At 30.4% G+C, this 23,715-nt stretch overlaps 2 protein-coding genes across 3 annotated transcripts; one reads left to right on the top strand and one right to left on the bottom strand.

Annotated features, from left to right (window-relative positions):
- Positions 1-15,504: 15,504 nt before the first annotated feature.
- On the bottom strand, positions 15,505-17,965 carry carmine (AP-3 complex subunit carmine). 2 transcript variants are annotated; one of them, XR_010576425.1, is made up of 7 exons: positions 17,828-17,965; positions 17,684-17,771; positions 17,298-17,623; positions 16,575-16,734; positions 16,056-16,508; positions 15,672-15,995; positions 15,505-15,593 (listed from the first exon to the last, which is right to left on the bottom strand). XR_010576425.1 is itself a non-coding variant. In XM_065508526.1 (6 exons), exons 1-6 carry the CDS (start codon positions 17,860-17,862, stop codon positions 15,810-15,812), a joined length of 1,248 nt encoding a protein of 415 aa, XP_065364598.1. In that variant the 5' UTR covers positions 17,863-17,965; the 3' UTR covers positions 15,617-15,809. The 2 variants fall into 2 exon arrangements, 1 of the variants encoding a protein (XP_065364598.1); XM_065508526.1 differs by lacking the exon at positions 15,505-15,593 and having other exon boundaries at positions 15,617-15,995.
- Positions 17,966-18,829: 864 nt separating this feature from the next.
- LOC135958216 (leucine-rich repeat-containing protein 57) lies at positions 18,830-19,979 on the top strand. The gene has a single exon (XM_065509098.1). It carries the CDS (start codon positions 18,937-18,939, stop codon positions 19,651-19,653), a length of 717 nt encoding a protein of 238 aa, XP_065365170.1. The 5' UTR covers positions 18,830-18,936; the 3' UTR covers positions 19,654-19,979.
- Positions 19,980-23,715: the final 3,736 nt, after the last annotated feature.

Below are 23,715 nucleotides of genomic sequence, written 5' to 3'. Positions count from 1 at the left end.
TGTTCAAACATCATTTCAGACATACAAAATCGTCTTTCAGCTTCACTTCGTATGGTAGCCAATTTCCCTACTATTGGATGAATCCAGCTGCTTGCAAATATGTTGAAATTGTTGATTAAGGAGCTCCCAATTATTTTGCAAGCTTTTGCTGAGTTTGACAAAAATCTTCATGGTGTAATGCCTCCAATTCTTGGTCTTCGCACTTTTTCGGAAGGCCTGGACATCAAAATCACCACTTCCGTGACAAAATCACCACCTTCTGACGCCCGTTGAAACCGATGGAATACATTCACAATAAGCTTCCGTGATCAATCGGTGTGTTTCAGCGGCACATTTTTCAATTAAAGAAGTAAAGCCGAACATCTAGCATATGACGATTTGTTGGCACAAAATTCGACATTTTCGAAGCAAAAAAAAACTTTGTTGCTTTCAATAACTTAGTGAGCATAAATGACAAATATGTACCCTTCAAAATTACATACAAGTTATTAAAGACTCGTTTAAAAGTTACGTCATCTATTGTGAATCCCACATTTTTAAATTATACACCCAATTGATAACTTCTTCATTATTCTATTTGATTTACAACAAAGTAAAATTCATTGAGTTTCCTTTATATTTGTCCAAGTTATGAGCTCTACAATATTTTGCAAACCCGAAGTAATCGACTTTGACACCCTGTATCACACTTTGTATACTAACAGGCTGATCACAAATTACATTTTCTGAAAGCATAAGTCCTAATCTACGATTTGTTCGTTCTAGATTTTAGTTTTACTACCATTATTTTTGTGATCGACACCACTGTACTACGCTTCAAATCTTAACGGAGTCAGATTTTTTAATTTCGATCAGTGAGTTTTGTATTTGCCTGTCACTGACAGGCTTATACCATCATTTCAAATAATTTTATCTTAAAATTGATTCAGTATAGCAACAATTTTCATTAACACAATTTACAATTGAATGTAATAGTTTGAAAAATTATGCTGATGTTGATAAATGATTAGAATTTATGTCAAATCGTTATGCACGCGTAACAAAATGAGTTATTGAAACATGACATTGATTTAAGTCAATGAAAATACATATATATATTGTATAATACAAATTTATGATTATTACAACTGTTACTATTAAATAATTCAAACATAAGCTAAACAAATAAATTATTTTTGTAAAAAATAAATTCAAAATGTAACTTCAATAAAAATTACTATATACTATACATATGTATGTACATTAGGGCTATAACTTTTTAAATTTTTTGGCAAATATCAAAATTGACATAGTATAGTCGAATAGGCCATTAAAAATTATGAAGAAATACGTTTTTAGTTTTTCGCTGGCGTCAAAAAAGTTCACACACCAACAGCGATGAAGTATTAAATTTCACACGCAAAGAAAAAATATAGTTGTACATGTTTACAGTAACCATTTCAACATTTTTAGAAGTTTTTGAAAAATATTATGATCACTGTAATTATGTATATGATTGTGTTACGATTAACATTATTGTAGCAATCATATATATGATAACATTAAAGAAATGTATGTTTGTGACAACCATGTTTATGAGAAAGGATTTATCCTATTACATATGGGCAATTCCATATCATCGTACGTGACATTTGTACGTCTATAGAGTGGAATAGATTTTGCAAAAATAAGAGTATGTGAAAAATAATTTGGTCTTTATGTTCCATTCAGAGGGTACTATATTTTAAAATAAATAGTTCTTTTGAAATATTGTTGTCCAAAATATTGAGCGTAATAAGGGTATATCGTACGTGGCATAAAACGGAACTCATTTTGAGGTACATGTAGAAATATGCGAAAATATTCGAATCGTGGGAGGCGTTATGTTTTCTTTTAATTTCTTACACAAAACGAAATATTTTTCCTTTACAATCCGTCATATTTAAATAAAAACAATCTTTGGATGATTTTATAATAAATAAAATTTAATATCGTACGTGACATACCGTACGTGACAGATTTTTCTCTTAATACAAAAACTAAAAAAGTGAATAGAAAATATACATTCGGTTTTAATAAACAATTTGACAATAGCAAAAAAAAACAATCAGAGTCAAATTCATTTCATACTACTAGCTAATTTGGAGCCTAGTTTTCGCAATTTTAGCCTAAAACAGTTTAAACTACTATGTTTGTCTTTAAAATGTTGTAATATGATCTAAATACTTTCACATAATAACATTTTATTATTTTCTTCTATTCAAATCATCTTGAAAAAAAGTTTCAAGGGTTTTTGTGTTTTCAGTCCTGGTAGCGATTCTCGTGGAATTGCCCATATGTTGTTCTCGCCTTATGGATATCATAATCTAAGAACAACATATTATGATGTAATGATTCATCATTAATAAACATGATTAGCATAAACATATATTTACTTAATGCAATCATATATATGATTCCGACAATCATGTGAATCCTAACTTTACCATAAAACTATACAGCTATTCCGCCCATCAGCAATGTACTATGGAATTCGAGGGCTGTCCTTGCACTTTTAGCATTTATATTAATACCAAAATATCAGTCTGTGTTATACCCAATTTGTCAGTTTATAAGGTTCTCAGATCACCGATTTCACGAAGATAACTTTAAGCTTTTAACAAGATACGAAACGCTAAAATCAGAAAAGGAGTAATATTTCTGCAGTAATATTTGATTATAGCCCTAATGTAAATATAGTATATCATTTACGATTTCATTTCCTAAGAAAATCTCTTTTTACTTTCATCAAAATGAATCATATTACATGAATTTACAAAAAATAAAAAAATGTTTTATAACAAAATTTTACATTGTAAAAAACCGCAAGAAAACCATAAAGTATTTATGAATTTATATGTATAAAAAATAAAATGAAAAAATAGCTACAAAGGTATTGTTTGTTGTTTTACCTGGTGAATTGTATAAAACAAAAGACTCAAGAAACAAAAGTTAATTTATAATTACCAACAACAATTTGAATTAGATTAAATTACACAAACAATTCTTTGTGATCGGTATTATTTTATTTTTAGATTTCAGGAAATAAACTCTAACAGAAAAGAATCATTAAACCCTAACAAAATTACAAAAATGATTCATATCATAAAGTATTTCCTTTTGCACGACATTTACAAATCATTTTGATAGGATGATTAATTTTTGGGGATTTTCAAGCTATAAATAACAATAATCAAAACCGCTACAGACATGTCCAAGACTAACAAATATTTAAAAAGTTATAAAGTTTGTTGACTGTGTGGTTTTTAAAAAGAAATAAAATTAATAAATGAATTTAATTTTAATTGAATTTAAAAAAAAAAGAAAATTAATCAATTCAAATTATAACAATATTAATATTAATTAATTGAGATGCAATTGTAATAAATGTGTCTATATTTAAGACTGTTAATAAATATTGCTTTTACATTATTATGGGCTGTAATATTAATAATAGAAATAATGATAAAATAAGTATTGCATCACATTTGATACAAATTAATTTATGCAAATTGTTTGAGAGCGTATGATGTGGCAACTAAGTAATAACAAAAGTAAATAACAATAAAAAAAAAACAATATTTAATTTAAAATTCAACAAACTGTGAAAATAAGCACGTGAGCCAGGCACGCAATGTGCGAATAAAAAAATCGCAGGCCGACAAATAATTTAAAATTGTTTTTATATTTATTGTTGTAAGAAGTTTGGGATTATTGTTATTTAATTCTTTTTATTTCACAATTTACGAACAAATTGATAGATAATGTAACACTGACAAAAGCGGCTGCTATTGTGCAATACAAAGCCAGCCAGCATTCAAAAAACGCACAGTGGGATAGATCGGAAAAATATGGTAATAAATCTATATCTTCTAAACTACAAGTCCGATTGTAAAATTGTGCAATACAAAGCCAATCCAGCCAAAAAAGTTTGAAGACCAAAAATTGGAGACCAAGAAGATTGTTGCCAAACTCAACAAGAGCTTGGAAATCATTGGAATTTACTCAAACAGCAATTTCAAAACGTTTGCGATCAGCAGAATTCATCCAAAAATTGGATACCAATCGAATTAAATCGAAAGACCTTGATAGACGATTTTATGTCGAAATGATGCTTGAACACTATAAAAGAAAATAATTTTTGCACTGAATCATTACATGCGATGAAAAATGCATCCATTACGATAATCCGAAGCGTAATATATCGTATGTAAAGCCCGGCTAACCAGCAGAATATCCATGGCGCCAAGGTAATTATCTTTATTTCGTGAGAGCAAAAATGTCCTATCTATTATGAGCTGCTAATATCTGACCAGGGTACAGTTGTCCCTAAATTATTAAGAATTAATTGATCTTTCAAACGGCATTATTAGTTTATTCATTTTCATAAAAGTTTTAAAAGATTTTTTCATAAGAAATTACGAAAAATTTTAATGTAGGGCACCTTAATGAGCCAATTCATTGCAAAAACTAATAGACATTCTTCTTTTAAAATGTTTCTTCAAAAGTAAATAAAATCGTAGTTTTTGACAAAGTTATAAAGAAAACTCAAAAAAGGCCGACAAACCCAATTTTTGGCAAACTTTATCCTATACGAATTGTACAAAGTTTTGCAAACCAGAGTTAATCGACTTTGATACCCTGTATGTTAGCATGTGTTCTAACAGGATGGTCATTAATTTAATTTTTTGAAGCTTATGTTCTTCTGTACAATTGGTTCATATATTAATTTTCAATCGGAGTAGTTTAGAAGTTGCAGATTTATTACCACTTCTTTTCGATCGACCCCACTGTGCAGCATGTAATATTACTTCATCAATTTAACAAAACTGACCTCTATTTTTAAATGTTTTAACAAAATCCTAATTGAAAGAAACATTTTTTGTTAATTAAAAAAAGTACTCATACGAATAATTACAAAATTCTGCAAAATTAATGAAGTGAAAAAAACTCCTAAGATTTACAAACACAGCTGTTTGCAAAGACATAAAAAAAATTAAATAAAATTGACTAACAATGCAACGATTTTGTCTATATAAAGCACTTTAAATTAAACTATAAACATGTGACATGTGAACATACATATTTGTAAGTTTTGATAGATTTGAAACAAAAGTAAGAATTTAAAAGTAATGATTTGCTATTTTTGTATTTTTAAATAAAAATTTGAACATACATATTTATGTGGGTGCTTTGCTTAGTTTAAGCATGACGCATAGGTTCAAAACATTAAAAAGAAAAAAAAAACAATTTCAAATAACTTTTCATAGGAGTTCATAGATGTTAATTTAAGTGTTGATTTTAAACATAACTATTATAGTGCTGTACGTTTTTATGTTTTTTTTTTTTTGGTATTTTCACTTAATTTTATGTACATATACATATGTTTAAAGTCCAAAGTTTATATTATAGTTTGAAGTTGAATGTTCTCTTTTTTAAGAAATTTGTATGCATTTTGTTTAAATAAAGTGGAAAAAAAAGAAACAACCAACTTAAATGTGACGGTGCGCTGTGCTCGTGATGATGTACGAGTACAGCCCCAAAATAATAAAAGTTGTGTGGTGGCTGGAACACACACCTATAACAAACCAGTTTTATTTGAATAAATAAATGAAAATGAATGCATTTTTGTCTTGGGCATTTTTCTTTTTCAAACAATTTTTATTGTCGCTTAAAATTGAGAAGAATAAAAAAAAGACAAAACTATTGAGATTTTTATCTCAACAAATGTTTGTTTCTTAAGTCTTTCGTTTTAATTAATTTCAAAATTACTAAAAAATAAAAATTTAGTTTCCTAAGTCTTTTGTTTAAGTAAAAGTTTTATAAGCTGTAGTAAATGCTACAGTCATAGATAAATACACATTGATCGGAAACTCTCCTGTCAAAATTCTATTGTCAAAAACGTAATGTATATAAAAAATTGGTCTGAAGGGGAGAAATATGTCCGCCAACGTTTCAAGTTTCCGTAACATCAAATAGTTATATGACGACTCCTAAGGGTGTCACACTGTATTCTCGTACCTAGAATCAAAAGGTTATCTGAAACTCCAACAGTTTCGTTACCCACACGAAGACATGATTGTGTTAAAATCTTAAGACATTTGTGTGTCAATAGGCAACACTGAGTTTTGAGTGCATTGATATTATCTAAGTAAGTTTACGATTTATCAAGTCATCTTCATTCTTGAGAGATTAATCTCAGAAAGAGTTGGTCTATGGTCAAATGAATATGAGTGAAAGATATTACAGTCATCCGCGAAAGAATTAATTGGATTTGAAGTGAGTTAGTAAATTATTCATGAAAATTAAAAAAGGAAAGGAAAATGAACAGACTCTGGAGGACTCCAGAGTTCAATATGAAGTTTTCAAAACAAACCGCATCTATTACTACCCTTATAGTACGTCCACGAAAGAAACTAGAAATGAAACTATAAAATTCTAATCCAACACCGAACGAGATCAATATCAAAACCAGTCCATCATGCCACAACCGGTCAAATGCTTTCGAAATGTCTAGTGCGACTATCTTACACTCTCCTATGCGGTGTATTGATTGACACCACTGTTCTGAAAGAAACACCATTAGGTCCCCATATTGTGTGTCATTGAGAAGTCTATTCGATTCTAAATAATTGACAAGGAGATAGTTTAACTTGATCTCCATAACCTTCGAGATCGCCGAACAAATTGCGATTCGGCGATAATTATTCGGATTAGTGGGTTCGCCTTTTTTGGGGATTGGCTGGACGTTGGCAACCTTCCAACAATGGCGAAAAATCCCAAATTGATATGAAAGGTAGAAAAGGTTCCTAAGTGAACGAACCAGCGATGAATATTTTTTAAAACAAGTGCTGGAATATAGATCGAATCGATCGAATAATTGAGAAAATTTTAAAAATTATTTGATCATGAATCGATAATGAAAACATATATAACCTTTATTCGATCAATTGACAACACCAATAAAGAACATATAACGAATGCTTGCGGAAGATCACATGGAACTTGTAAATCCTTGAAACACTAATTGAAAAAGAAACACCACAAAGTAGAGACCCAAAAAAGGATTCAATGGCTATTACGTTTGCAGAAATTCCATAGGTAAGAATTGGGGTTTCTGATCCAGAATGATTGTTATTGTCTTTAAGGAGGCGATTGGATAGCTACTGGAAAATACTCAATAAGGCTCAGAGATATGACTCACTGGATATCACTAGTGTCATTAGCAGTACAACTGAGGCGACGTTCGATTTCACCCTATACCTGCAAGGTTTAGGTTGTGCTGGGGACCGGGGCATTGTAACGTATTTTAATGAGGTGGCCATATTGCCCAATCTACACAGAGACAACATATTCGTAGTAGCAACCGAATTTGTTCCAACTTAGTGATCGAATTTCACAGTTGTGACTACAAAAAGTAACAAAAGATTTTTTGTAGTTATAACCGAATACGTATCTAATCGAAACATTCAGTCTAAATGGCTGAATTTTTCTGTTGTAGCTGACAAATTTTATTTGGGGTGACACAAATTCGGATATTTAATCGTAATTCGTCTTTCTCAACTGACAATCCCCCACTGTACGATGGTTTTAAAATAATAATAATAATGAAATGTCAGTCAAATTTATTTTTATTTTGTCTAATTATCCAAATTTCTATTAAAAAAATTAAGCTGTAATCTATACACATTTTTCTTTCTGAAAAATGTTCACAAATTCCTATAGTTATTAAATAATGATAATAATTCTTAACAAAAGCGGATACTTAAATCTCATCTCAATTAAATTTAAATACAGTTTAAGAAATTATTGAAAGTTGTTTGTAATCTAACACATCTTTATTGAAAACTACTCCCATAATATTTTAGAGAGCAATTATTAACATGAGGTGGAAAATTTTTCATTCATATTTAAATTCAATTAAAAAACACAAATTAATTAACAAGTGAATAAAGTGATGATAGAGCACTTATTGAAAATTATATGTATGAGCAAAATTAACAATAACAAAAAACACGTTTTTGCTATAAAAAAATCATATTTTCAAAGTGTTAAACAATAAATTTGTTTAAATCTCCGTTGAAAATGTGTTAAACAACAAGTGGTCAAAATTTAATAAATATAAATTCTCTGCTTACGAAAATGAAAAAAAAACAACGGTAATAAAAAACCAACATTTTATTGGCAAAAAAATGATAAAGAAGACAAGACAAAAATGAAGATTAAAAACAAACACTTAAAAGAAACAAGATTGAAATGAAGCAGGACAAGTTTAACTAAACATATTTTTACCCTATGGAGCTAATAAAAAGATTAGTAAGAAACTATAATTGAGTGGATTTAGTTGTAACAATTTGAAAATTGTTAAACCAATCGATTAGGTCAAGTTTAAAAAGCATGATATGTGGACAATTTAACACAATTATTGTTTTAAACTTGTAAAGCAGTGGTCGGCATAAAGGGAAAATTTAACTTGATTCATAATATACTGACCCAATACTGATGGTCATTTTTGTATCTTATTTGATAATTTTTATGAACTTTGTTGAAAATCGAGTTGGCTACAGGTAACCGATTATGTTCTGCCCTTGTTGGCTATGATTGCCGATCACTGTTGTAAATTAACTGCATACATTTTACAGCTAAAGAATATATTCGCAACACCTTTAAATCAGCCAGTCGTCTGTTGCTGATTATACTTCTCTAACTAGTTTTCTTATGAATCCCCATAATATTAGTGTTAAATGAGCCTTTTTTTGTAGCAAAATACTTTGAAAGCTACCATTTTCTGTTAATTGTATTGTAGAAAGAAGTGTAGTAGCAAAAAACAAACACCAACAGCAGCAAGCAACAAAATCCGCAATATCTTTGCCACCAACAATAACAACAACAAGATAAATATAAACATTTTTAACAAGTCACTACACTCCACTAGCAACTTAGTGTTGAAATACAATATAAGAATGGATCTTATTCTACGACTTCATTGGTTTTATTTTATATTTTTTGTTATTTGCTTTATTTCAGCATCATTTTTCTTGTGCTAAGAGAGTAGAGAACCAACCGGTCGAATGCTTCTGTTGAAAATTGGAATTAATTAAACGCCTTTAAAACTCAATAATTTTATAAATTCTTTTTAAAAACGCGTATACTTTATATTGTTTTAACATGCAGGCTGTTCCTGCTGCTGATGTGAAAATAAAGTAATATTTTTTATTCAAGTTAATAATGACATGGCGTTAGTATTTAATTAAAAAGCTGATATTAAAAAACGAATATTAAGAATAAGAAAATACTAAAGACACAAGCTTTAAAATTCGTACAAAAGGCGTGTTTCAATTTGAATGCTACAAATGTCAAAATTTATTTAAAATTAAAAGTGTTAAAATTTGAAAGCAAGACTAAAGCATGTACTTTTTTAATTTGTAATGAATTAAAATGATAATTAAGAAAATCCATATGTATGAGTATTTTAGCACAGAAGCAACACATTTCGAAATTAAATCTTAACGACTTTTAAATATAAGTTAACGTTTCTAAATGAACAGGGTGTGGCATTGAAATCGTTACTGTCGATGTCTGATGGGATTATGTCTTAGATTTTCCCGCGATAGCGATGGAAATCTAGTCGAATGTGTCGAGTGGTTTCCCGCATCAGAAACTGATGGTAGGGTTGACAATGCTCATGACATGCAATCAGCAACTGTCTGGTCAGTAACACATTACATTGGGTCACCGACAGCATCCTGATATTTTCATGTAGATGAATCACGCTCGTTATCTTGACACAGCGTTACGATACGGTGATCATTGGAGACAACACTCCTCCTTGTGACAATCAGGAACTATCTGGTCAGCAATACATTACATTGCGTGACCGACAGCATCCTATCTCTTCATATAGATGAGATCCACAGAGCCTATTAGCGACTGTATTTCTCCTTGTGGAACCCCCATTTTTATTTTGTGATACTTGGATTTTTGGTCTCTGCCAGAGAAATAATTGGCAATCTAGCGTTTGGCATTGTTGAGAAGAGTGGAGTTTGAGCATAGAGTAGATCCAAAGAAGTACCAATAGTGAATTGACACGGCCGTTGCTGCTTGAGGCAATTGACTGGCCTTATATTATCAAGTTCAATACTGTGGTTGTGCTATGCGCTGCCCTAAAGCCATGTTGGTGTGTGGCAAACGAGAAATGGTAACTTATGGATTCTAAAACCTTTGCAACGGGCCACAAAAGTGATTTCGGGCGGTATATATTTTCAGAGAGTAGCAGGTTTAACTGCTTTTAGAAAGGGGATATGGACAACTTTCCAGATATCTGGATTCATCAATTGACGAACAGAGAGACCTAAGCGTAGGGTAAGATATTCAAAATCTACTGTTGCAAGATTTTTGAACATTAGCATAGAGATGCCATAAGGACCAAAAGCTTTTGAGGAGTTTGAGTTGGAGATAATTTTGTCTACTTCACTGGGAATGAAGGAATCGAACATGAAATCTTTTTTGTCCGGTTCTAAGAGGGGAAAGGTTCAATAATTTGCAGAATTGAGTTGCGCACTTATTCGCATGCGAGGTTTCTACTTAGAACGGCGTTGTTCGTTTGCGAGATGATTAATATGAACTGTCAATTGCTCAATTTGTCCGTTAGCTGGTTTGCTAGCACGTAAGAGAATGCGATTTTGTGCCAAACTTGCTGCATGAGATGGGTAATTTGGTCTAACGTATGGTATTCTTCCTGCTGGAATAAAGCGCCTTGCCGCCTACAGAACAATGTTTCTAAAATATTTCTCTCCGTTTTTGGTACATAACAAGTGACGAAGGCTTTCGTCAATAAAGTTTGTAAAGCCATGTGTTCAAGAGGGGAATGTGGTCTGAGCTAAGTGATGGTTGGGCTTGCCAGGTCATGTATGGGCAAGAAGCGACATGCAGACAATGTCTGGGCAGCTTGAAAATCTAGCCGTTACTATAGTAAAGAAATCTTGACCGTAAGCTATGCATAAATTTAAGACGGTGCGGTCTATGCGGGACCAGTAAGTATTGTTGCTCCTGCCAAACCTACTTTTGTTTTCCGGTGGTATGATATTCATGCGGTATCCTGTGGACACCGCGGTTTTCTTCGTATGAATGTCGTTTAAAGTAGCCATATACGAATTAAGATACAATGGATACTCCTCGTATACACGAAGTTCCATTTTGACATGCCTCAAAGGAGGCTGCAGCTGTGTGATATTGAAGCTAGGATAACTCATCCGATGAGGAAGAACCTTCGTTTCCTCTTGTAGATGTTGTCCCGATGTGATCTGCATGCAACCAGTCACAGTCCTTAAGCCAAGATTTTGGCAGCTTTGAATATTTCTCCACTGGGTATTACTTAACGAAGGTGCCACGAATGGAGCAGCGTAATTAACAACAGACCGACCAATCGCATTGTAGGTAGCCAACAAAGTGTCTCTATCCATATCACATGTGCTGCCCGATAGCGCTTTGAGAACTTTTTTTCTACTTCGCTATTCTGCAGTGCCGTAAATAGGATGTCAAAGTCGACCCCCAACATTTTTGAGTGATTCACAGTCGGAATTTGATCCCAATCCTTAGTACAGAAGGTGTAGATTATTGATGAATTCTTCGTTGGTGAAGAAGTTCTGTATTTCTCCCAGATAACTATTCACTCGTAGTTGGTACTCACAATTGCAGTTGATATTGGTAAGTTGTTATACACCGAAAGTGACTTGCCCTTAATAGATCTTATTTTACACAAACATATGTTTAGATTTTAAATTTAAACACGTTTAAATTCAAATTTTTCTTGTTAACTTCATGGAAAAAATTATTTTTCCAAAAATTTTTGTTCTATTTCAAAAATATACGTACTTATTTCTTTTACGCCAACCAACCTTGCACTAAAATTTGAACGTTTGCCGCACCCATGTTACAGGCCCATTAAAAAACAAAATGTCAGAGCCTAAAGTTTTATTTATTATTTGTATGTATTGAAATACATGTTTGTGTGATTGAGGCAAGCGATAGCAAATGCTGCGTGCAGCAATGTCTGTTTCAAAAAAAAAACTGAAACATGTTTGAAAAAAGTATCAAGATAAAAAAGGTAACAGAAAAAACTTGGTGTCTTAAATCTTTCGTTTTAACCATGCATGAACATGAGGAAATTTTTTAAAATCCTGCTGAAAAGCAATGTCACAGCGTATGTTTCTGGTACAAAAACCTGGTTATTCCAAGCTAAATAGATTTTATTAATTTGTGTAAAAATAATAAAATTGGATTTATTTATTATTTTTATAATCATGTAACATTAATGAAGTTCAAAGAACGAGTATTACATGTATGCTCTTGAATTTTAATCATTGAAATAGCATTATCTTCTATTAATTTACCACCTATTGCTTTAAATGTAAAAATAATCATTTAAAATGTATATTTTTTTTTAATTTTTGAATTGCATATTTTCTTTATTTTAGAACCTTTTTTGTGCTGGTAGAATTGTTTAAAATGCATTACTAAATCTGTGCAATGTCTGAAACTGGTTTTACCTCAAAGTACATATAGACATGTTCAAAAAGTTTATTTATCTTGTTTGAAATTCATTCATTTGCATTTGCTAAAAATGTCTGTTGCACACCAACAGCAAAACAAACAAAAAAAAAATACCACTTAACCCATAAACTGTTAAGGTAGTTCATATTCTTAACTACAGAACTTAAATGAAGTTCGATTTTACAAACATTTAAGTTTTAGTTTACATAAAAAACTTGTGACAGACAATATGTTGCAAGTTTTTAGTATTCTCGAGAGTTCTATGAACAAGCAAATGTAATAAAAAAAACCATAAACCAAAGATGAGCTAAAGTTCTATATATTATTGATTAGCTTTGCCTGTGTTGTGTTGTTTTTTATGTTTATTTTTTTCCATTAAATTTAATGGACAGTTTTTTACACATTGCAAGCGCTGTATGTCAAAGCGAATACTGTCTCAGACTAGACAAGTTGTTTGAAATTCCGGCTTCGAATTGTACTCATACAAGTCGTGGCTAATAAATTATTTAGTTGGTGAAAAGAAATGCAGTTTTTCTATATGGCATAGAAGTGCAAAAGTAAATGTTTGATTTGTTGTAAGGTAACAGAGATTTTTTTGCTTGAGAATTGTAAGTGGGAATATAGTTAAAAATTTGTTTTAAAACAATTGAAAATCATTTATAGATTAGTTTTCCAACTGTTTAGAAAATAAATATTCTGATTTAGGAAGACTGGAATATAAATCGAAATTCAATTAAAGTTGGATCAGAAAGCTTATATATTCCAATTTTATTTTTATTTTAATAGTCAGCCAGTTGGACAAATCGTCATACATCGTTTTACGGAATCAAAAGTTCGTATTACATAGATTAAAGATATAATGAAATCTGTTTCTTTATCTAGTATGAAACTGTCGATGGCGTAAAACGATTGTCTTTGACGATTTATGTAAGAAATGTCTTATATCAAACACAATTGATGAGGGACAATGTCTTGAATGTTGACAACAAGATAAGCCAGATTGTTTTGAATGTGGTATTTCGTTAACTTATAGCCGAACTTTTTATTGATATTGTGTGAACGACAAACTGAGCGACATTTGATATTTGTTCAAAAAAGTCATTAACGATTTGTTCTGGTTGTCGACGACAAATGAGAAATATTTATTGAAATAACTTTTGTTCAAGGACGATTTCCTATACTATATCCAGTTTAGATGAGAAACGGATTTGAAAAAAAAAACTTTAAAATCTACGATTAAAATAACATGAGATCAAAAATTATAAAATGGGACTAACATTTCTAAAGTTATTAATAGTTTTACTTTTGGTATTTTTCACACATCTATTAAAAAATATGGATTTTGCATTATAGTTGAAACAAAAAGTCGACTTTTCGAACTTTCGTTTTTTGGTAATCTATGAAAAATATATTTATATATAACTTTCGATTTTTTTATTTAAATCTACATTTTAAATTTGTGGGACAAAATTCTTCTTCAGGATACCTAACTTCTGCACTACTCTTCTGGCGGAAATTACTGTTATAAAACGTGCATCCAATTGGCTGAGGTATTATCGAATATCTGGTGAATAGGTGAACTAATGAACCCACCTCTGTTATCGCGAAATCGACTTGGCAAGTATATGAAATCGGCAGGACGAATCTATTTATGGAATTCCGTCGTGAGCAAATAAGGCTAATTGTTTCCTTTATTTCAGGACACTGTATAATTGGGACAAACGTTAGAAGACTGGGCCTACGGTACAACGATTACGTAGAAGACTGTGTCCCACCTATTCTTTCAATGCCCAGATCTGACAAACTTGAGGGAACGTATGCTCGGAACCCCATTTCAATCGTGTTTAGATGAGCTATCAAGGGTGAATCTAAGACGAATCCACTCCTTCATCAGATAATCTGGTTGGTTCACCTATGGTATCACAATGGGATCAGTTTTGAATAACCCAAGTGAGCTGCTTGACGAGTGGCTGCCCTTGGAACCTAACCTAACAAGTGTATGAATAAAAAATTCCGCGGTAGTTTGTTCCCCTGGAGTTTTTTCCCATTGAATTTGAATAGGAAAAATGAGAAAAGAGGATAAACTCCCGGGGAATTTTTATTCATAATTGGGCTGTTGGTTTTCACATTTATTGAGGCAATTCTTCGAACAATCGACTTGTAGAACCTTACATTGAACCTATGTAACAAACAAACTAAAGCGAATTTCCCAATTCTGGAGAACTTAAAATTCGGTATGGATATGGAAAATATTATCGACATCAGAAGATTAATTTTTTTATCGACATTTTTCGTTACGCTCAAATAGTGATGAAAAGCAGGCCTATATGTATGGTTAATTTGCAAAACGTCAGTTGCAAAGAAACTTATGCATTTCTAAATGCAGACCATGTCAACTTTGACATTGTTAAATTTCCTAAATTGTTTGAAAAAGAAAAATCAAATAGTATGCAAAGTTTAGTAATGTTTTGGAACTAACTAAAAATATATACCTCATACCAACATCTTATGTCGGCTGAAGATTAAAACTGGTTTCTGGTTTATGTTTTTGTATATATATTTTTTGTAAGAAATTAAGGTGTTTTTGAGAATTTAAAAAGTTGAATATTAAAATTAGTCGGTTTAGATTTTATTTAATTTTATGGCCTTCCAGAAGTTAAAAAAAAAATATTTTTTTTTTAAACATTTAATAACTTTCCTATTTCAATGGCCATATATGTATGTACAATAAATATGTAACTGACAGCTGTTAAAACCAACTAAGTAAACAAACATGTTCAGTTTATCACAGATTATCTATACAGATAATTCAAATATAGAACTCGTGCTATAAAAAATTTAGCCTTTGGCTCAATAACTACTATGTTTAGTAAGTAATAAAGAAAAACACTTACCAACATATTAAAACTTGGAAATAAATGTATCTTGAAATGATATAGTTAAAATTCTTGATTATTTGAGTGTTTGTTTGTGAATGAAATATAGATGAATTTGTCTTGAATTGAAAAATTAATCTTGAAGTTCTACAAAAAAAAAAATTAAATGATTAAATTAATTACTATATGGTTGAATAATAAATTTATTAAAAATACAACATTTACCTTTTTGTGTGTAATATATTATGGACTTAACTTAAAAAAACTTTAAATAGCTGGCTTAATTTCAAAAATAATGTCTCTTGTTTTCTTTTATAAATTAAAAATTAATGGAATAGAGTTTGATTTAATGAGAGTTTAAATTCACATGCGAACTTGGAATTTACCAGCCTTGGTAAGATATTTGACACCTTTAAAAGGTTTATACTTTTCACCATACATATCGAGACGATTAACTTTAAGGCCAGAGACAGCCATTTGAGAAATAGTAAATTGCACATTTATAGTGGGGTTGGAACCCAAACTAGGGGTACCAGGAGGTATAGAAACCTGGAAAAAATTAACAGATTATATATATGTGATTGATAATAATAAGAAAATACAACTTACAGTTCCTCTTATATTGGGAAGATTAGTAACATCTATACGTCCCACCTCCCACGTTAATGTTTTCGATACCGAATCAAAGGTATATTTTCCTTGATTCGGTGTTAGTATACAATTAAGTACACACTTCGGCATAGCTATGTCCAATTTTACTTTATCCACAGAACGACCCATTAATGTTCGTGTACCCACAGTCAAATCTAAACGTCCTTGTTCTCCCGTTTTTATGGAGAAATTATGTCTTATATAAATGGGTATGGCCACTACAGACTGAGAACTTATATGATAGGACATTAAACGGAAATTGCCATCTGGTGGTATAAAACTCAACAGACGTTCAGATTCCCATCTCTTAAAGCGTACACAAGGATGGAAGGAAACATCATCGAACATTCGAGGATTCATGAAGGATAATGTTAAATCTGGCATGCCAGATAATTTAATACAGCAATCAATCTAGGTACAAAGTAAATAAAATTAATATAGAAAAATTATAAATATTTCTTATAAAGAAAAACTCACGTAGCCTTGAATTTCAGCAAAGACAGTAGAACCAGATTTGTCTATTATGGCATCTACTTCTTCAATAACATCGAAATAGGCTTCATTGTTGGTATAACGAACGCCACTACGACGCCAAGGTATGGCTGACAGTTGACCCTGGGGCAATGTAGTGCTGACACTAAAAAAATATATATGTATCAGAAAATAAAATAAAAGCATGTCTTAAAATTGTTAAAACTTTCAATCAGCCCAATTATGAATAAAAAATTCCGCGGGAGTTTGTTCCCCGGGAGTTTTTTCTCATTGAATTTTAATAGGAAAAATGAGAAAAGGGAAAAAACTCCCGGGGAATTTTTATTCATAATTGGGCTGTACATTTTTGGTGGGGGAAATATGGTGAAAAAAATTGTCGATGAGAAAAATGTTTGGTGAAAAAAACCGAGGTTGCTTATATCTCCGCCATTTATGACCAATTTTCTCGATTTTAAATAGCAACCGAAATACGATGTACATATCAATCGTGATTTAAATAAAGGCCTTTGGACTTTTTTATCGACTCCGATTTATATAACTTTATGAGGGTCGGAAATGAAAAATCTACAAATTACAAACGGAATGACAGACTTATATTTACCACTCATGGGGAAGGATATAATTACTTTTAGAGTTATTATGTGCTTTCTGTTTAAATGTCTCTGTTTTCTACTTAAATAAAATCAATCATTTTCCTCTAATACTCACTTGCTTTTACCGGTTACGGTATTGGCAATTGTCCTTAAAATCGTTGGTGGCTTAATCAACTCTTTCAGTATATTACTCTCTGTAGCCAAGGGGAATCCATTGTCCAGCATTTCATCCAACAGCTCATAAACCAAAACATAATTTTCTTTAATAATCGATTCGGAACAATCACCGAAATAATCTTCAAATGTGTCCACAACACGATGTAAAAATTCAATAACAAATAAAGGAGGCACTTCTTGTTTGCAGGCACACACCAAAGAAATGCCTTTACGTTGCACCGTTATCAAGTAATAGTGGGGTGTAGAAATAACGGGTGGTACATCCTTTAAATGAAATAAAGAATTTTAAACAATTTTTTACAAATCACGCAAACTTTTACTTACATATGGTGAATTTCTTTGGGCATCTAAGAAATAATCACATACGGAACGGGAGACCACAGAGCGCCAATGTTTTTCAAGAAAAACATCGCTAGGAAGAAATTTATAATTAAAAGTGATTTATTAAGAATCTGCATTTAAGCTTACCCACTATTATTTACAATAAATAAGCTATGAATCATTATTTAGTTTTTAAAACTATTGTTTGTGAAAATGTTCCTTAATTTTTTTCTTTTTCTCCCGATAAAACAAATAAAAATGCCAACAAATTCCAAATGAAAATTTCTCACACAAACATACACAAACACATTCACACACTAGTCAGCTGTTGGTTTAATGGTTGTAAAAAAGTGCATTAAGAAAGTATTGTATGATTTTAAACAGAGTGGCATCTTTTCAAATTAGAAAAGAGTTGCCTGGCAGTTTGAGACAATAATAAAATGTAAATAAGAAAATTTTAGTGACAATTTTTGCAACCCAACAAAATTGTACCAATATTCAGTTATTATGACATATTTTGTGACGGTGATTTTTTGAAAATTATTAAAAGTTAGGTCACACGGAATGTATTCCATCAATACATATGGAATTCCATGTATATGTTAAAATTGAAGTTATACATACGATTCATAATTTCCACCTTCACACGTACATGACATAACCTCTATTTTAAACAGAGTGGCATGTTTTCAAATTAGAAAAGAGTTGTGTTATTTATATGACACAATTTTTTCGGATGTTTGAATACTTTATTTGTTAATTAAAATTATGTCTCTAATGAAAAATCCGTGTTTCTACAATAAAAAAAATAATTTAAATGCATTTTCTGTAATAAATTAATCAAGTTATTTAATTGATTAAAAAATTAAGTCAACAAAAATTCATCATACAAATAAAATTAGTCGAAGCCATAGAGAAATATATATAGAGCGTATTTTTGAAAATTATTGTTTTTATTTGAAAATTTGTAATTGATTAATTTTAACATACAAATTGTACTATATCAGTTTTTTATTTAAATTAAGTGTTTTTATAACGTCAAATTTGGAGCTCGTGAATATCAAATCTGGCACCTCTTACCAATTGACGTCTCAGCTGTTCAGCAACTGTCAAATTAAGATTTTTTTCATACGACGAATAAGTAAAAAACAAAAGTAAAGTCACAAGAAAAAAAGTACACACGAATTTTTCATAATTTCAATTAATAATTTATTTATTTTTAATAAAAAAAATAACAAGTGAGTGATATAGACATAATGGGAAATAAACAAATCAAACAACACCTGGAAACAGCACAAAAAACCGGAATACTAAAGATTTCTTTGCAAAGGCTGCAGGAACTGCCACCACAATTAAAAAATTATCCAAATGTTTTGAAAACTTTGGATCTGTCGCAGAATCGTTTCGAACAAATACCAGAAGAAATTAGTAAATTTACCCTCATCAAACATTTCAATATGAATGGGAATCGTATAACCGAGGTGTCCGATGCATTGGGAGAACTTATTAAGTTGGAGGTGTTGATATTAAACGATAACATGATTACACGTATACCCAGATCACTGGGCAATTGTAAGAACCTAAAGACTGTTAATTTGAGTCACAACCAAATTACCGAGTTTCCCGTGATGTTGTGCGGCCTTAAACATTTAGACGTTTTGGATTTGTCTCGCAATAAAATCACCACCATACCAAATGAAGTGGGCACATTGTATGTGACCGAGTTGAATTTGAATCAAAATCAAATTTCCTCTTTGTCCGAAGAGATAGCAGCTTGTCCCAAACTGAAAACCTTGCGTTTGGAAGAGAATTGTCTGCAGGCGAATGCTTTTACACCACGCATACTCAAAGAATCGAAAATTTCTAATTTGTCAGTGGATGGCAATTTGTTCCAGTCGAAACAATTTACCGATCTAGATGGCTACGATGTCTACATGGAACGTTATACAGCCGTAAAAAAGAAAATGTTTTAATGTTTGAGCATCCGTGTTATTGTTGGGTAGAACAAATGATAAATTATAAAAAATATATAATTCTGCAAAATATATTTAAACAAATATGTATTCATAATCATATAACACCACCTAAGTAAAATGAAAAAGACAAACACAAACGCTTTACTTATCAAGCATTCTTTAGATATTTATTTAGGAGTATAATGCAATTGTAAAACTAGCTTGAATTACATTAAATTATTGTATGAGTGTGACTGTATTTTCACTAATTTCTATTTTGATAATATTATTATTGTATTTAAATTACTCTATTTCTTGAATAAAGTAATATGTATGCGAAAAAAGTTAGGTTTTTATTTGGTTTAAGTAAAAAATGGGAGTCAATTCAAAGATGTATTGGTTGAAAATAGCGTTTCCGAAGCCACTAAACGTGTGGATCTACATGTGGTATCTACGTATGCTCATGAGAATTTTGGTATTAAAAATCAGAAAATCGTTCCATAAGCCAATTCGCTTACCAAAATTTATACACAAAAATTTATTTTGGGAAACTGCAGGTTAAACACTAATTTGAATTATTTCGGTAATGGTAATTTACTATTAGCTATATTTGCTATTACATATATCGATAACGGTTATTTAGGACTGAATTAAATTTTAAATAAAATTTACAAAAATTAATCTATTAACATTTTGAAAAATGGTTTGGTGGGTAAACAAGTTTTTTCGTTAAGATTTTTTTCTAACCGTTTCGAATCAGTGCCAGTAACCGTACGCTAATTTGGATTAATTCGTAAAACGTACTTTAGCAGTAACGGTGTTTTATTATAACGTTAATTTTGGCCTCACTTGTCCATGTTCTTTTACTATCAGCCCAATTATGAACAAAAAATCCCCGGGAGTTTTTTCCCTTTTCTCATTTTTACTATTAAAATTCTATGTTAAAAAAAAGAAAAGGGGAACTCCCGGGGAATTTTTTTTCATAATTGGGCTGTACATTTCTTACAATTAAGATGCTAACCGGCGAAGTTTGTTCTGTTATATTTAACAGCAACTTTGTTGTTGTGAAATTCAGATTAGCCTAACATACGGTTCAAGTTCACGTTAACTTTTAATCGTACATTGTAAAAGTGGCCGTTAAATTATTATTAAATATACAAAAATTAAAAAATAAATTGAGGCCCCGCATCCACCTTTAAGGTCTAAATTCATATAGCCATGGACCTATCTGTTAAGACGTTATTAAGAGTTTGAAGAAGAGAATATCGTACTCAAAAGGAGTTGGGCGGTTGGTCTTTCGAGAAGATAAAAGAATTCAACACAAAAAGGTCCACTACATGTGTTAATGAGCTCCCAAAAGTATGCTTTATGTTTTATTTATTTAAGCATGAAACATTAAAATTCGTTATTAGTGTTACCCTGTGAGGAACAACAGTAAATAATTAAAAAATAAAAGCATATTTTTTGGCAGGAAAGAAATAAAAGAGCAATTTGCGACACAAAATTTTACAAACTGCGAACGTTTCTTTTAATTTGTTGTCAATTAATTTATTGTCCAACCTTTAATAAATAGCTTTTTCAAGCTTTTTCTTTAAATTTTTCTACTTTACAATATATTATTGTATTTTGTTTTTGAAAAATTAATTTAAATACAGTGGAAAATGGTTAAAAACGTTTTTGCAAATAATAGTCGCACTGCTCAAATTACAGAGCTTCGAATTAATTCAATTTCAGCTTAATTCACTAAAATCTTAATTCGAAATTCAAAAATGCCAGCCACTCATTCCATAAATCCATTCTCAACATATAATTCTTAAGCTTTATTCAAAGGCTTTTATTTAAATAGAATTTATTCATTGTTGAACTAATTCATATCATTATAAATAATTCATAATAAAATTCAATCGAAATTTGAATGATTAAATTTATGTTAATTCATACCTAATACAAATTTAATTAAAATATTTTTTCTTCATGCAGTTATGTTTTTGGATTGCTCTTAATCAGTTACAAAATGAATTTTTTTTTTTAATTTTTTTTTTTAGTTTTTATTTTTTTTTTTTTTTGAAAAAAATTTATGACAAAAAAAATAGTTTGATGAAAAAAAAATTCGGGTTAAAAAATATTTTTCCCGATTTTGACCCATTGTAGGTCCAATTTACTATAGCCTTATCTACATCGTTGCAATGGACTTTGAAATATCTATCATTAGATATCCATATTGTCTATATTAATGACTTAGTAATCCAGATATAGATAAAAAATAGGTGAAAAATCGAGGTTGTCCCGGTTTTTTGCTCATATCTCCGTTATTTATGGACCGATTTTGCTGATTTAGCAATCTTCTCGAAAGCATGTCTGACAGAATTATTGAAGATTTGGATCCCGAAGATATCTGGGGTCTTCAGAAAATTGATTTCAACGGACAGACAGACAGACGGACATGGCTTAATCGACTCCGCTATCTGTAAGGATCCAGAATATATATACTTTTATTATTATTTATTTTCAACGACCTAGCCTATTGGCCATAACCGGTTATAAATTTCTACTTAAAACTTTATAGGGTCGGAAATGAAAAATGTAGAAATTACAAACGGAATGACAAACTTATATATACCCTTCTCACGAAGGTGAAGGGTATAAAAATAGCTTAAGGCCTTTTTGTAATAGATTTGTATTGAAGAATAATTTTATAATTGTTTAAGCTTTTTGTAAAGGTAAGGAATTAATAAATGATTCGGTAAGGAATTAATTATATAAAGAATGTATTCTTAAAGGAATGAATTCAATATATTTGAAGTAAAAGAAGAATTAAGCCTATGAATTAATTCATAAAATTTATTAGAAAATGTATAAAATTTATTTAGATTTCGAAACTGGAATTAAGAATTAATTCATTTGAATCTTTGTCAAATTGTTTGTCATTAGATACATTTTTAGATTCTGAACTAAACTGGTTTATCTTTTATAGAAACAACTCATTAATAAATAAGCTCTATTGCTTTGTGTTCTATTTCGGTATATTATAATTCTATTCACACTGTAAATTATTCAAACGTTTACTTTTTATAATGAGTATAGGTATAATCCACTTCCTGACCTTACTATGTACTTCTATTTCAAATAATTTTTATAGAAAAAAAAAAATAAAATGAAACGCATGCCTTCTTCACAAGTACATAGAACATATTTTATACCCTAACTTCATGTCAAGTATATTTTTTGCATTAAATTAAATTGAGCATGAAATAGTTGTTGTGTATGTGTTAAATTTCCTTCAGAAACTAAAAAAAACACTTGTTGAACGGAAATTGACGGATCAAAGACGATCAAACTAAAACACAAAACTACTCTTCTTTCTTCCTTTTGGTTTCATTTCAGTTTTTTTCTTTTATTTTTTTACCAAAAACTTGTATTGTTTTCACTTTCAGTCAAATGAAAAGTAAAATGCAAACAGACAACAGGATCTTTAAATTTAAATGAAATGAAGAAAGACAATTGTTATGTATTGATGTTATTGTTGTGTATCGAAAGGAAGTCCTTTATCACTTACGCGTGCCATATTTAAGAAACAAACGAAAGCCAACAAAATTGCTGTTTGTTTAAATTGCGGCTTTCTGTCATTTACTTAAAATAATAAAATGAAATTAAAGATTTTTTTTTGAAAACCTTTTTAGACAAAATAAAGTAGAACGAACACTTGTGCGTAGAAATAAAATAATAAAATGTCTGCCATAGAAGTCTGATCTACTTGTAATTCGTATCAGTTTAAAGTGTGGAATATCACAAATCGTACTTTACTTGTACACTTGAACACAACCTTTATGACGTAGTGCCGGTCGTATTTTGTCTACGTGATATTTTTAATTTTGTTTTAAGAACAATTTTTTTTTTAAATTGTATTTTTATGTTTGAAATGTTTAAAGTGCACCATGTAAATGAAATTCATATTGACACACTCAAGTGTAAATGTGTTACAATGACCGTTTAATGTTGTACAAGAATTTTTTAACATAATTTATTTTATATAAAATGTGTTGTATACTACATTTTGTATCATAAGACTTTCACAATTCC

This window comes from Calliphora vicina, chromosome 4 (genome assembly GCF_958450345.1).
Source record: "Calliphora vicina chromosome 4, idCalVici1.1, whole genome shotgun sequence".
Classification (NCBI taxonomy): Eukaryota; Metazoa; Arthropoda; class Insecta; order Diptera; family Calliphoridae; genus Calliphora; species Calliphora vicina.
This window is presented reverse-complemented; position numbering and strand designations above follow the sequence as displayed.

Coding starts and splice junctions, on each gene's coding strand:
- carmine (XM_065508526.1), bottom strand. CDS start 17,862: ATGATTCATAGCTTATTTATTGTAAATAATAGTGG. Junction 17,772..17,827: donor TTTATTGTAAATAATAGTGG/GTAAGCTTAAAT, acceptor ATTTCTTCCTAG/CGATGTTTTTCTTGAAAAAC. Junction 16,735..17,297: donor ACCGTAACCGGTAAAAGCAA/GTGAGTATTAGA, acceptor ATATTTTTTTAG/TGTCAGCACTACATTGCCCC.
- LOC135958216 (XM_065509098.1), top strand. CDS start 18,937: ATGGGAAATAAACAAATCAAACAACACCTGGAAACAGCACAAAAAACC.